Source organism: Kogia breviceps, chromosome 8 (assembly GCF_026419965.1).
Source record: "Kogia breviceps isolate mKogBre1 chromosome 8, mKogBre1 haplotype 1, whole genome shotgun sequence".
NCBI lineage: Eukaryota > Metazoa > Chordata > Mammalia > Artiodactyla > Physeteridae > Kogia > Kogia breviceps.
The window spans coordinates 37,083,382-37,098,617 of NC_081317.1; the positions used below are offsets into that span (position 1 = coordinate 37,083,382).

Here is a 15,236-nt window from a genome sequence, read left to right on the forward strand (position 1 = left end):
ACAAGGCATTTGTTTACAAATGGCAGATATCATTTCTGGGTGACAAGGATATGGTGCCTGATAATCAGGTACCCTCGGGCTTCCCTGGTGGCGCAGTGGTTGAGAGTCCGCCTGCCGATGCGGGGGATGCGGGTTCGTGCCCTGGTCTGGGAAGATCCCACATGCCGCGGAGCGGCTGGGTCCGTGAGCCACGGCCGCTGAGCCTGCGCGTCCGGAGCCTGTGCTCCATAAAGGGAGAGACCACAACAGCTGAGAGGCCCATGTACCGCAAAAAAACAAAACAAAACAAAATCTGCATTTAATAATCAGGTACCCTCTTCTCAAAGCTGTGGGAGGCACTTTTAATATTCAATGGGCGCCAGTGATCACACAGTCAGGAAAAGGCATTTATTTTCCAGGTTAGAGTAAGGCTTCACAGCCAGTTCCTCCATCCTACAATAGGGAACAACTCTCCAGGGGCCTGAGTGTCTACACCCACAGCCCCTGGGGTGGATAAATAAGCGAAGACATTATTTAGACAACAGTATCTGTCTTTGATCTTTGCTGATAAACAAAAAGAAAAGGATCCTGGCTAAACTAAGTCAAGGACTTACTGTATTAATGGGAAAGCTCAGGCCCCAGGCTAGAGATGGGCAGGTCTGGGAAGCAGGATTCACAGGAACCGTCCCACAGGACAGCCAGTCAGGTCTGGACACAACCCCTGATGCTGTGTCTCTCGCTCAGGTTTCAAATGCCAGAGAGGAGTATGTAATTTGCTAAGCTCAGTCAGGTGCCTGACCTTGGGCTAGAGGAGGCCCAGCTTAGAGTCTTCTTAGACTGGCATCCAATGAGAAAAGTTAATTATTCAAAGGAAGTTCGGGTGCTTTTAGGACGTGGAACTCCATGCTGAGCTGCTCCAAAGCAACAAATGTCCAGATCAAGTTATTAAAGCTCATGATTCAGAGACCATCAAGTACTTCCCTGCAACATAAGGAGCTGGTTTACTAGCAAAGGAGAAGGCTTTGGAGGAACCGTGAGGCATCGTGCTTGGGTTGGCTTGGGCTTATTATAGCACTTGGGGTTTTGCTTGATGATTCTAAGGAGTATATGAGAAAGAGAGGGTCAGTTCTGGATTGGGTGTTGTCTAGATGTGGGTACAATGAATGACTGTGTATCTCAGTTTATATGTAGGAGGTGGGACGTTTAAAGTGAGGGTAAAGATTCATTGGTAAAGAAGCATCCATCACTCACATTTGGCAGAAGAGAGGCGTGTTGAGTTGTTTTTGCACTTGAGTATACTCATCATTGTCTGATTTCAGACACGATCAGTGTGGCCTTGTCTCTTTGTTGTGGACGTTCATTAGGAGCTTTCTAGCTGTGAGCTGTCATCTTGGGGGATTTTTATTTTCTCAGTCTTTAAAGTTTAATCAAAACTGATTAGATTTCCAGGGTCTGATTTTCTTCCTAGTGACTTACAGAAACATCCAGCCCTTCAAAGTGAATCTGCAGCTAGCTAATTACATTCCTAGGGATGAGACCATCAGCACTCTAATTCTGAGGATTTAAAAAACATTTTTTTATCAACTATTCCTCATGCTGAGCGAATACAGTTTCTGACTGAAGGGATTTCTCTTTACCCATATAAGAGTAATTGGGATACAAGGAACTTCGAATGGTTTCCAACATTGAGTCGTTAAGATAAACAAAATAACTGGGGACTTCCCTGGCAGTCCAGTGGTTAAGACTCCATGCTTCCGATGCAGGGAGCACAGGTTCGATCCCTGGTTGGGGAACTAAGATCCCACATGCCTCACCCTGCGGCACCCCCCGACACCAAAAAAAAAAAAAGCTGAACTGAAAGTGGAAGAGGATGGCAAAAACATTATAGAAAATACAGGATAAATAAATTAAAGAAGAATAACTGGACCACAAATTAGTGGTCTAACTGCATCCCCCACCTTCATGACAAATACCATTCGAGTAACTTCTTCTCATTGTTGATGGCCCGAATCTTCCGGAAAACATTAGGAATTGACCGGGGGTGAGAACTTGGGGGAAAAATACAGCTAGGTTCTTTACAAATGAGTAACCCAGCTACGGTGAAAGTTACAAAGGAAATTTTCCCTCTTTTTCCTTTGAATTATTTTATTTCTTGTTATATCACTGCTTGAGCTGCTTGTGCAGGCTCCATATTGTCACCGTTCTTTATACAACTCATAAAAACATCACTGGGCAGCCTGCAGAGGACCTGGCAAACCCCAGGGTTCTTTTTTTTTTTTTTTTTTTTAAATAAATTTATTTATTTTTATTTTTGGCTGCATTGGGTCTTTGTTGCTGTGTACAGTCTTTCTCTAGTTGTGGCACGCAGGCTTCTTGTTGCAGTGGCTTCTCTTGTTGTGGAGCACAGGCTCTAGGCGCACAGGCTTCCGTAGTTGCAGCACACAGGCTCAGTAGTTGTGGTTCGTGGGCTCTAGAGCACAGGCTCAGTAATTGTGGCACATGGGCTTAATTGCTCTGCAGCATGTGGGATCTTCCCAGACCAGGGCTTGAACCTGTGACCCCTGCATTGGTAGGCAGATTCTTAACCATTGTGCCACCAGGAAGCGCAACCCAAGGATTCTTTTAGCAGACCCACATCTTCTACTGTTCTCTGGTTGTTGGTGTGTGCTGTTGGCTTTTGTTTCCTGATATCTCTCTTCTTCCTGGTGTTTCTCTTCACCTTTCTAGGCTCTTGGTGAATTTGTCCTGGTGGAAAAAGATGTCAAGATTAAAAACAAAGGAAAGATTTACAGCCTCAATGAGGGCTATGCCAAGTATTTTGATGCTGCCACCACAGAATATGTGCAGAAAAAGAAATTTCCCGAGGTGAGTGAAGAAAGCTAAGGCGGAAGCAGGGGGAATGCTGTCTCAGTGGGTTCCTGTTTCAGGGATGGATGTCGGGGCCTGGCTGAAAGAGGTTGGTGTCCCTGTTTATGGCTCTGGCCCATATGAGAATGGCAAACTCTGACTTTCTTCATAAGCAATCAATATCTTTCATAGCTAAAATTTACGTACTATAGATAATACTTGCCAGGTGAGTTTTTCCAGGAGAAATTGTCTATGAAGAAGGCAGAGACCAATGTTTCAAAATCCAGAGTTTCAGGCCAGAGCATCTCCCCTGTCATTTTTTGCTGAGCTACCACCTGTGCTGATTCTGGTCACTTAGTTGTATTTAGGTGGAATAAGTACATTTAAAAGTACCATTCAGGGCTTCCCTGGTGGCGCAGTGGTTGAGAATCCGCCTGCCGATGCAGGAGACACGGGTTCGTGCCCTGGTCCGGGAGGATCCCACGTGCCGCGGAGCGGCTGGGCCCGTGAGCCATGGCCGCTGGGCCTGTGCGTCCGGAGCCTGTGCTCCGCAACGGGAGAGGCCACAACAGTGAGAGGCCCGCATACCACAAAAAAAAAAAAAAAAAAAAAAAAAAAAAAAAAAAAAAAAAAAAAAAAAGTACCATTCATATGCTCTAATATCAGGGCCTGGTGTTTACTCCAAGTTTTAGGAAGGTCTTTGGCTCTCAGTGTGATCACCGAGTCCTGGGCTTCATGTGGCTATTAATATAGCCCAAACAATCCAGTACGTATGTCTGCCATACAAAGAGCGCTTTTAAGACAGGTGTGTGAAGGAGTCAGAGCATTTCCAGATCAAGAATGTGAAGTCTGACCTACACAGGAAGTGGCTGGAAAAGCAGTGGTGTGATGTGCCAGCCTGGCTGTCCCTGGAAGCCCTTCACGAACTCCAGGGAGAAAAAGCTCAGGATTCCAGAGGGTCCAGAGCAGTTAGTCAACAGGGTTCTGGGACCTTCCGTTTGCTGCCTCAAATGGAAGCTTTAGAGAGTTTTCTTCTTTCTCTGTTCTGTTTGTTCTTTAAGCAAAATTCTTAGAAGTGCAGTCTCCTGTACCCCTCCTTTGCTGTCATGCACAAACCTGTTAGACATCTTAAGGGCGGAAGCAACAGGATATGAATTGTGAGGTTGATAAAGTCAAAATTATTTACAAGTTCCCAGTCTTGGAGGTGATTTCACGGTGGTTCTCATTCTAAATTAAAATGCACCTCTTCTAGAACCCAAAAGGAAGATACTTACTTTACCACTGAAAAACCAAACTCGTATGAAAAAAAACCCATAAATCTTTTTGAAGGAGAGGTTGCAAACTGAGAAAAAAAGTAATCACCACGCATATGACTGACAACAGGTGAACAGTGTCTACACAAGGACCTAAATACAAGGATGAACACCCAAACCGAAAACCAGGCAAAGGGCACAATAGCGCAAGTCATGGAAGAAACAAATATCCAGTCAGCAAATGGGAAGATGTTAATAAAAAAGAAAGGCAAATTAAAATGCAACATCATTTCCACATATGAGATTTGCCCAGATCTAACAGATGAATAGTGCTCAGTGGTGTGGGAAAATAAGCGCTCTCATAAAATGTTAAAGGAAACATAAATGCCACAACTTTTCTGGGGGGAGGCAATCTGGCAGTATGATTTCAAGTATTAAATATTCAAATCTTTTGACTTAGTTAATCCTAAATTTCCCCTGGAAACTGATCCTAAGGAACTAATAGGTCAAATAAAAAGAGATAAATGAACAAGGATATGTCACTGCAGCGTTGTTTATAACAACAAAGGAACAACTGAAGTATTGTATCCATCAAGAAGGATTGGTTGGGGGCATCCACAATATTCTAGTGAAATATTGTGCCACACATCTATTCATCCATTAGGAAGGTAAGTGCTTCTTTATATATTGGTAGTGAAACATGTCCACAAAATACACATATATATGTGAACGTATTTATGCACACAGATATACATAGTATGTATATATGCATAAAATGTCTTAAAAATGTGCCATCTTGTTAATAGTGGTTTCTGGAAGTTGAGGTTATAGGGTTCTTCACTTTCTCTTGTGTGAATATGTGCAATGATCCTGTGTTATTGAAAACGGATCATTCCAACTCTCTTTGTAGAAATTATTGCAAACGCATTGTCAGTTGAAGAGGCAATCAAAGAGTATACAACCAAAAAAATTTAAAGGGAAAAAGCATATCAAGTAGTTAATTAATAAAAATATATTTTTTCTGGATTTTATGTTGTTCAATACAGTGTGAGTCAGCTTTTAAAAATTTGTAATATTTTGTGGTTTCTTCTTCCATTTAAAACGAATGTTTACTTTTGCACTTAAAAATGGAAAGAATAGATCATTCTGTTTTGAAAAAGAAGTGCCCTTACTCTCCTGTAGTTTTGCCCTCGGGAAGCCCCTCTATTGTGAGCAGGCAGTGCTCCTCCTACTCCTCATTCCTCCTGAGGCCATTGCTTCCCTGCAGGATCTTTGTGTTCTCCCACACACCGCACCCCCGGGCGATGGAAAGTGGTCCAGGCACTTTTCTTTACCCTCCGCCATTGTGGAAGGAGCAGTCCTTCTTTGCTGTTTTGTCTCCTGACAGTAACAGCTTCTTCTATCCCTGACTGCACTCTTCTATTAGTCATGATAATAGTAGCTCGGGTATACTGCATCAGACACTGTTCCTAGTGCTTGTTGTGTACTAACTCATTCAATTCTCCAACAGACTACAAGATAAGTATTAATACCACAGTCCCCATTTTACATATGGGGAAATTGAGGCCCTGAACAGTCAAGTAATGTTACCGAGTTCAAGCTCTTCTTGCTTGCTGCATGGCAATAGAGGCCAATAGAGATGAGTTACTGGGGCAAAAAATAGCGACTTTATTGGGAAAGCCAGCAGACCAAGAAGATGGTGGACTAGTGTCCCAAGGAACCACCTTACCTGAGTTAGAATTCAGGCTTCTTTTATACTAAAAGGGAAGGGGGTGTGATTGGTTGTTGCAGACTTCTTGGTGTCAGCATCCTTTGTTCTTGCAGCTGTCAAGATAGGTCAGGTTAGGATGCTCCTGTAAATCTACAACAAGACAAATGTTATTCTCTGTTCTGCAACTTTTTATCTCTATATGAATGGAAAAGTGACCTTTGAAGGTCAGACCCTTGAGAATGGACTGTCCTGTATATTTCAGCCTAGAGGCAACATTCTTAATTTGTAGCAAAAGCAATGAATGAAGGTTAAAGTAAAATAAACAGATTTGTTCTTCCTCATTCAGTAACTTGAGTAAAGGTGACTTTATTTAATTGGTAGAACCAGGATTAAAATCTAAGCCTTCTGTTGTGCAACAGATCTCCAGAGCATTTTTTCATCTTGTAAAACTGGAATTCTACATCCATTGAACAATTCCTCATTTCCTCCTCCCCGCCCCCATCCCTAGTAATCACATTCTCCTATGTGTTTCTATGTGCTGGATTACTTTAGATACATCAGATAAGTGGAATCATGTAGTGTTTGTCTTTTTGTGACTGACTTATTTCACTTAGCATAATGTCCTCAAGGTTCATCCATGTTGTAACAAGTGACAGGATTTCCTTCTTTTTAAAGTCTGAATAATATTCCACTGTGTGTATATACATTTTCTTATCCACCTATCTGTCAATGGACACTCAGGTTGCTTCCACTTCTTGGCTATTGTGAATAATGCTGCAGTGAACATGAGTATGGAGAGATCTCTTTGAGATTCTATTTCCTATTTTTTTAGGGTAAATACCCAGAAGTTGGAAGGATATTTCCTTTTTTTTTTTTTTAAGTTTTTCTTTCCTGTCATTCCCTCTTTAACCCTCTTTGCTCAATTGTCTGCCCTTTATAATCCTCTTTTATCTGTGTTGCCAAATCTAGCTTCATGTTCCACCTTATGTTATCTGACCTTTCCATGGCATTTAGGGCTGTTTACCCCTTCCTTGGCCTTGTGTCTGGTTTTCCATCCACCTTCCTAATCATCTTCTTAGCCTCTTTTTTGTTTTGTTTTTTGGTACGCGGGCCTCTCACTGTTGTGGCCTCTCCCGCCGCGGAGCACAGACATAGAACGCACAGGCTCAGTGGCCATAGCTCACGGGCCCAGCCGCTCTGCAGCATGTGGGATCTTCCCGGACCAGGGCACGAACCCATGTCCCCTGCATCGGCAAATGGACTCTCAACCACTGCGCCACCAGGGAAGCCCTCTTAGCCTCCTTTACTGGCTTCCACGCTTCTGCCTGCCCTTCAAGCTTGGTACAGGACTCTATTCCAAACAAACCTTTCAGCTCACGCTTGGTATCCTGCCAGGGTGAACTCATCAAGTCTCTTCTGATGGAATTCAGATCTGCTTGCTCCTCAGACACTTAGAACTCCACATGTCCAACTCTGACCCTCCTATCCCTCACCCCCCGCTAAACATACACCCCCGAGCCTGCTCCTTCCTGGTTCTTCTTCTCTTGATCCATACTGCCTCAACCATCATACTCATTGCCAACAACATTCAGGGAGTGAGTCAAGAGGATTACCTCTTTCTTATGCCCATGTCTAAACATTCACTTGGTGTTATCAACTCTATTTCCTAAATATCTCTCAAGTTAGTCCATCTTCTTAATCCCTATGGCCATTGGTCTAATTCAGACCTGTGTTCTTTTACCTACTGAGAAGTCTGTTAATTGGCATCTGAAGGTGTTTTTTTTTTTTTTTTTTTTCGGTATGCGGGCCTCTCACTGTTGTGGCCTCTCCCGTTGCGGAGCACAGGCTCCGGACGCACAGGCTCAGCGGCCATGGCTCACGGGCTTAGTTGCTCCGCGGCATGTGGGATCTTCCCAGACCAGGGCACGAACCCGTGTCTCCTGCATCGGCAGGCGGACTCTCAACCACTGCGCCACCAGGGAAGCCCTGAAGGTGTTTTATATACTTAATATCATTATGTGAATAAAATGGAGGAGGCAAAATCTCCCATGTAATTTTTAAGGTAACAACCTGAGTAGTGCTTTCAAGAAATCTCACGTAGGGGCTTCCCTGGTGGCGCAGTGGTTGAGAATCCGCCTGCCGATGCAGGAGACACGGGTTCGTGCCCTGGTCCGGGAAGATCCCACGTGCCGCGGAGCAACTAAGCCCGTGAGCCATGGCCGCTAGGCCTGCGCGTCCGGAGCCTGTGCTCCGCAACGGGAGAGGCCACAGCAGTGAGAGGCCCGCATACCGCAAAAAAAAAAAAAAAAAAAAAGAAATCTCACGTAAATGAAATTCAGTAAGTATTTTCCCAGCACGTACTTGCCTCACACCAGGCTGGGCTCAGGGAATGCCAAGATCAAGCAGAAAGTCTTTTCTCCAAGGGTGTCACAGACTGATGGAGGGGCTTATGAATATAAATGCTTATGAAATCAATGCATTTTATTGTGGCTGATGCCACATAAAACACTGGATATCTGCCCTGAGGAATTTTGGTGTTTCCCTGCACCGTCAGAGAATTATTAGATTAGACACAGAAATCTCAGATGGGTCACTGAATGAGGAAAAGCAAACCTGCCCAAACCATTTCATCAGACAGTCATGCCTTACCTGACATGCCCTACTTAAGGGAAATTATGAACTTTGTTTTTTTCAGAACAAATATTCTTTTCATTACATGACTAATGAAATTGAGGTTTATAAAGAAGTTGTTGTGTTTCTTTGCATGATTTCTAAGGCTCTTTAAAATAATTTTGCCAGTGAATAAGCACTGCTTACACTAAGTGCAAAAGTTATCATGGTTCAAGGGAGTCTGGTTTTCAGAAAGCTGAAAAGTGCTCTGAACTCTGGGGGCCGAGGAGGAGATTCAAGGAGCAGCCAAACAGTTGGCATTGGTCTGTACTTCCTTTTTCTTTCTTTTACTTTTTTTTTTTTTCTTGTTAGCTTCTGTCTTAGGACACATATTGTCTCTCACTTTTTTTTTTTTTTTTTTTTTTTTGCGGTACGCGGGCCTCTCACTGTTGTGGCCTCTCCCATTGCGGAGCACAGGCTCCGGACGCGCAGGCTCAGCGGCCGTGGCTCACGGGCCCAGCCGCTCCGCGGCATGTGGGATCTTCCCGGACCGGGGCACGAACCCGCGTCCCCTGCATCGGCAGGCGGACTCTCAACCACTATGCCACCAGGAAAGCCCTGTTTCTCACTTTAAGTAGTCCAACATTTCATGAGTCCAATCACTAGTTGAGGTTTGGGGGCTCCTAATGAATGGAATGCTCAGTTATATAATATTTTCAGCTCCTAAGCTAGTCGGTGGAAGAAGGAGGCCCTGGAATGCAGAGGTCGCACCAGCTGGATGTGTAACCTGAAGCAGGTGCTGAGTAATTGCTAAGCTCACTGCATCTTGTCTCTTTCCTCTCTGCCTTCTAGGATGGCAGTGCTCCCTATGGGGCCAGGTATGTGGGCTCCATGGTGGCTGACGTGCACCGCACCCTGGTCTATGGAGGGATCTTCCTGTACCCAGCGAACCAGAAAAATCCGAAGGGCAAGGTAACTCTCCTTTGTCTGCTGGCTGAACCCGTTCAGGAAACTAGTCAGAATTCGCTTTCTCATCATGCCTGCTTTTTGGCTACTGCCCTGTCCTTGGCATGTCTGTCTGCGAGTGGGTAGGTGGAAGAGAAACGAAGTCTATATCCCATTAGTGAATTCTGAGGCTGTGGTAGAAGGTGTGGAGAAGGAGGCGGCTGAAGTTGTTGTTATTGGTGATTGTCACTGGCCTTCACTTCCGCGGGCCTCATGCCCCTCCATTCACTGTGAGTCAACTGTGTTCATCTCTCACTTTCCCAATGCTGTGTCTATCTTTTAGCATCATCAACAACTGATTTTGCATCATAGCCCCTTTTGAGAATTTAATGAAACTTATGGACCCACTTCCCAGAAGAAAATCACACGTAAACATACACATGACATATGTTTTCAGGGGGTTCACGATGATATGAGGTCTACCCAAAAATTCCCTAGAGAGATCCCAAAGTCCAGACTAAGCACTTCTGCTCAGAACTCATTCTATATTTCTGGAAAGGTAGCTCCTGGAAGGTCTCACTGCAACTTTATGATCCCAATGCATCTGTTTTGAATAGACACTGCCATGGAAAGGTGTCTGATTTTTAGCCAGTCACAGAATCATAGGCAAGTAGAGAAATCCAGACAAAGGCCTGTCGTATTCTCTGACACACTAACAAGTAGCCACATGTATATATGTCTCTCAGCATGGGCGACCTGAATTATTGGAATGCCAGATTCAAAGCCACAATAAGAAATCTAACACAGCACATGAGACCAGAGAGGAGATTTTAATATGCAGCTTGGTATGTCAGACATTTTTTTTTTCACGTGAGTGTTTAGCTCACCTATATTAGCTGGTTGAACTAAGAGTCACAGATAAATCTGCACAAAAGGTGCTGGAGGAAAGAAAAGTGTTATGGAGTATTAAGTGAGATAGAGTAGAAGATGTGGAAATTCTTTTTTTTGGCTGCACTGCCTAGCATGCAGGATCTTAGTTCTTCGACCAGGGATTGAACCCATGCCCCCTGCAGTGGAAGCGTGGAGTCTTAACCACTGCACCACCAGGGAAGTCCCCTATTTTTTATTTTTTAATGTGGAAATTCTTAAGTAGAACCGCTCTTGCCATGTATGCATTTCCAATGGGGAGAACATTAAGACTAATTATTACTAATTATTAAGATAATTTAAAATGAGTCTGAAAATATCCACATATAATTACAAAAACATTTCCATAAGCATGTATAATTGCATATATAGATCTATATTCATAGCACCATATTGAAAGTATCATTGGTTTCTGACCTCCATGTTTTAGCCCTCAAGGTCTCTGACCACATTTGTGTGTGTGGGTGAGTGGTTGGGTTTTCCTCCTATGTGCACTTGTCTCTGTAGAGCAGTGTAGATTTTAACTGTGGAAAAAAATTAGATTGCATGGCCTGCAGGTCAAGGTACCATGAAGATCTGGACATTGTGTTTTAAGATGCGTTTACTACAACAATGGCATTTTAAGGTCAGAACAAACCTTGGCTCCAAGACAAGCTTTATGCAAGAATGCTGTGCTTATTTATTTGTTTACTTATTTATTTATTGTATCTGAATCAACATACAAACAAAAACATGGTATGCTGTTCTCCCAAAATGGCAATAAATGCCCTCTACAGTCTTAATTTACTTTCTCCTTGATGCCTGGCTCTCCAACCCAGATTGGAGATATTTTGTTCCTCTCTTTGAAATAACAATAATTTAAAAATCAGCACAAGATATAACTATTTTCTCCAAGTAGTTTTAACAAACGCATTTCAAGAAAAGGATGGAAAGAAAAAGGCTGCACAGAACTAGATCAACCACTTTGAAAGCTCATTGCAGAAAAGGAGAAAATTTTTTTAACTACAGATTTCGTACCTATGGGGGAAGGAAGGAGAAGATAGTATGATACTGAGTCAGAGCGTGCAGCTAGAATGTCACCCTGAATCTAATGCGATGTGTGTGTGTGTGTCCGCTGTGGGTCAGGGGATGGGGAGGGAGTCAGAACATAATGACAGAAGTAGATCCAGAAAGGACATTCAGTCAGCCCATTTCAATTCAATTCACCATATTCTAACTGGACACAGGACAGACACCCGCTAGCCGTCACAGTGCCTTTTAGAAAGGCATTTCTTCCTCAGAACAGGCTCGGCCCTGGACCCATGTACCTGGCTTGGCAAACAAAAGTGCAGGCTGATTTCCTCCCCCATTTCTGCCCTCCACTGGGAGACCCTATGCAATGTACACGGTAGCCTTGTTTGGACACTCTCTACATGTCAGGCAGTACTAGGAATGGAGATGCCACAAAGACCAACCTTGACAGACCCCTTCCCTGCCCTCAAGGGAGGGCATCCAAGGAGGAAGGCAGATGTTAAACAAACTTCAGAGTCAGGACTGTTATGAAAGGGGAAGTACAGGATACTGTGGGAGAGCACGCAACGAGAGAGTTAACTAACTTAGTCTAAGGGGCCAAAAGGAAAGGCCATTTAAACACCAGCAAACTGTTCGGCCAAGTCGACACTTGCGATGTTCCTCCCCACAATGCCGGACACTCTGGTTATCTTGAGAGACTGGCCAGCACTCCCGAGGTGACCTTCCGATCCCATCCAAGCTTGACTCTTGACTGGCCATAAGGCCTGGCATCCAGAGGCTCCTAAAATCAGTTCACCTCATTGCAGAACCAAAGAGAAATGAGTACCTAGATCTCATACTCCCAAGTGAGAAGGCCAAGCTCTCATAAGCACAAAGGTCACAAGATAGGTAGATATCGACCAGAGGTGTCCCCAGAGGCATATGTGATGAGCATCAGCTGAGGTGCCCAGCCTTCTGGAGAGTGTAGGGCTCCGGGTGGCCGGCTCCGCTGAGATGCACGAATGCACTCGCACTAATGAGACAGCAGTTGAGTAGTTGGAATTCCTCATGGAGCTTTAGGGGCACGGCTTGGGAATTTTGACAACTTGCAACACTTGTCCACCTGACTCTGTTCCTCTGCAGCTCCGGCTCTTGTATGAGTGCAATCCTGTGGCCTACATCATCGAGCAGGCAGGAGGCATGGCGACCACAGGCACCCAGCCTGTGCTGGACGTGAAGCCTGAGGCCATTCACCAACGAGTCCCCATCATTCTAGGGTCCCCGGATGATGTGCAGGAATATCTCACCTGTGTACAGAAAACACAGGCAGGCAGGTAGTGAGTCTGACCCCTCAAGCCCTCTTCTCTTTGTGTCGTACCTTGTTAAGGACCCTAGATGAATGATAGGTGAGTGAATGCTGGTGATGAGAAACAAAAGGCAAATCCACCAAATCACATCCAGAAGAGCAGCAGCCAAGCGCTCACGATAAGTCTAGAAGCCAGAGGCGAGTCTGTGGTCAGTGTAAAGGGCTAAAAATAAAACCCACGTGTGAAAAGAACAACTTTGATTTGTCTTCCGTCATGAACTGTGGCAAATAGGGTTGTGATTCTAAGTCTATCAGCCCAAGTAATCAGCAGCTATCCACCTGTGGGCAATAGGTACAGAGATCAGTTAAGAATTTGTCTTGGTTTGCTTAAAATTTGAACCTAGTGTCTGAGTGCTATAGTGATTAATTTCCTTTCTTATAAAATAGATATGTATATTTTATATATATACTTATTATATATACTTACATATATTCAAGGTATATAAATATATACATTATATATATTTAAATATATAAATGGCTGACTTAATTTCTTAGAAGTTTTTGTCTTATTGTGGATAGTTTTGAGTTAGAAATCTCATGGGTATTAAATTCTTTTTTTTTTTTTTTTTTTTTTTTTTTTTTTTTTTTTTTTTTGCGGTATACGGGCCTCTCACCGCTGCGGCCCCTCCCGTTGCGGAGCACAGGCCCCGGACGCGCAGGCCCAGCGGCCACGGCTCACGGGCCCAGCCGCTCCGCGGCATGTGGGATCCTCCCGGACCAGGGCACGAACCCGTGACCCCCGCATCGGCAGGCGGACTCTCAACCACTGCGCCACCAGGGAAGCCCGGGTATTAAATTCTAAAATTTTGGATCAAGGCTTTATTAGGAGCAATTATTTGGATAACCAACAACTATTTGAATAGAAATATGTGGTCACCTATTGACAAAACCACATGCTAATTGGAATTAATATTTAAAAACTAATACCTACTTTTCTCAACCTCTTTACTTTTCCTTTTTAATATTTTCAGGAAACATTTTAATCTATCCTAGGTCCTAACCAGAGTGCACTGGTTAATGACCCTTCATTTGTCCAAATTATGTCTAGATTGGGATGGGGTGGCATATGCATCAGAAATCTCAGCTTCCTTTTCCAAGAGTTGCTATATATGTTTATGGACCTGGAGGCCAAAAATACCTAATGAAATATTCACAAACAAATCCAGAAATATTTAAAACAAAGATACATCAGGACAAAATCAGGCTTAACTCCAAAATTCAAGAATGATTCAATATTAGAAAATCCAGGGACTTTCTGGTGGCACAGAGGTTAAGAATCCGCCTGCCAATGTAGGGGACACAGGTTAGAGCCCTGGTCCGGGAAGATCCCACAGGCCGTGGAGCAACTAAGCCCATGCACCACAACTACTGAGTCTGCGCTCTAGAGCCCGTGCTCCACAACAAGAGAAGCCACCGCAATGAGAAGTCCGCATAGCGCAACGAAGAGTAGCCCCTGCTCACCACAACTAGAGAAAGCCTGCGGGCAACCACGAAGACCCAGTGCAGCCAAAAATAATAAAATAAATAAACTAATTAATTAAAAAAAAGAAAATCCATTAAATAATGCATTCGATTAAAGCAAAAGGCAGTGGTGGGGAGGTGGGGGCTAGGAGAAACCATGGGAAGAAACATTCCTTTCCCACTTTAGCTTTGGATGAGGTGGTTCATATCACCCAAAGATGGATTTCAATTTGGATATAATTCAGGATTCAGTGGTGTTCCTCAGTCCACCTCTGCTTGGCAGCAGTAACAGAAGCAGTAAAAGTCAATACATAATTGAAAAATTTTCATCTTCCTCCACAAAACACAAAGATTTTCTAGGAAACATTCTGATTCTAACCAATGGGCTATTAATGCTTCATTAGACATTTCATCAGAAACTTATATCTCAAAGATTCAAACTGAAGTCTTCACTTCTTAGGAATAAATTGATCTGGTGAGCACATGGTTTCAGGACTACACAGCCAGGAGGGGAAGGATTTTTTGGAAACTAAGGTGAATGATAGCACCTTCAATCATGGTCTGTGTTGCTTTGATGAATGTGGTAGGTGGTCAGGGAAAGATCCATTCACTCACTACCCTTCTTCAAGCTTGAGACTCTTGGTCCCTGTACCTCAAATCTAAGAACGGGAAACTAGAGAAGAGTATGGGACTCGCATTCCATTCTCAGTGGCTACATATCAAAGATTTGAGGGCATTGGTGCAATGGTGCCTGGGTGACCAGTGCTTTCATAGGCAGGGTCTGGAAAGACCCTCAAAAGAAGTTGGGCTCTCTGGCTGAAGTGATCTGAGAATCCCTTTCCTCTTGGTTTCTCATTCCCTCCTGATTGCCTTCTCAGTTTAGATGCTTTTGTCTATCTCAGGAGAAATCCAGCTGTTCTTTCCATTTTCCAGCAGCCCCCAAAGTACCCTCTACAGGTCTGGCCCCACTTGGGGAAGGTGGGACCATTCACTGGTTTCTATTGTATTTTGGGGCAGATGAGCTTCAGCAGCTTGGGGGGCAGACCATTAACACATCAAAAGGAGAGAAGCATTTTAATAGATACTCTTTAAAAATAAGAAGAAAACATGGTGTTTCAAATCAGTGGGACATGAATGACTGGTG

The 15,236-nt window shown here is 43.9% G+C and overlaps 1 protein-coding gene across 1 annotated transcript in view; it reads left to right on the forward strand.

The window, feature by feature from the left end:
- Positions 1–12,823, forward strand: part of FBP2 (fructose-bisphosphatase 2) — a 38,501-nt gene extending 25,678 nt beyond the window's left edge. The window contains exons 5-7 of the mRNA XM_059072363.2: positions 2,707–2,844; positions 9,253–9,372; positions 12,406–12,823. Of these exons, the coding sequence (XP_058928346.1) occupies positions 2,707–2,844; positions 9,253–9,372; positions 12,406–12,600 (453 nt within the window). The 3' untranslated portion in view covers positions 12,601–12,823. The remainder of the gene's footprint in view (positions 1–2,706; positions 2,845–9,252; positions 9,373–12,405) is intronic.
- Positions 12,824–15,236: the final 2,413 nt, after the last annotated feature.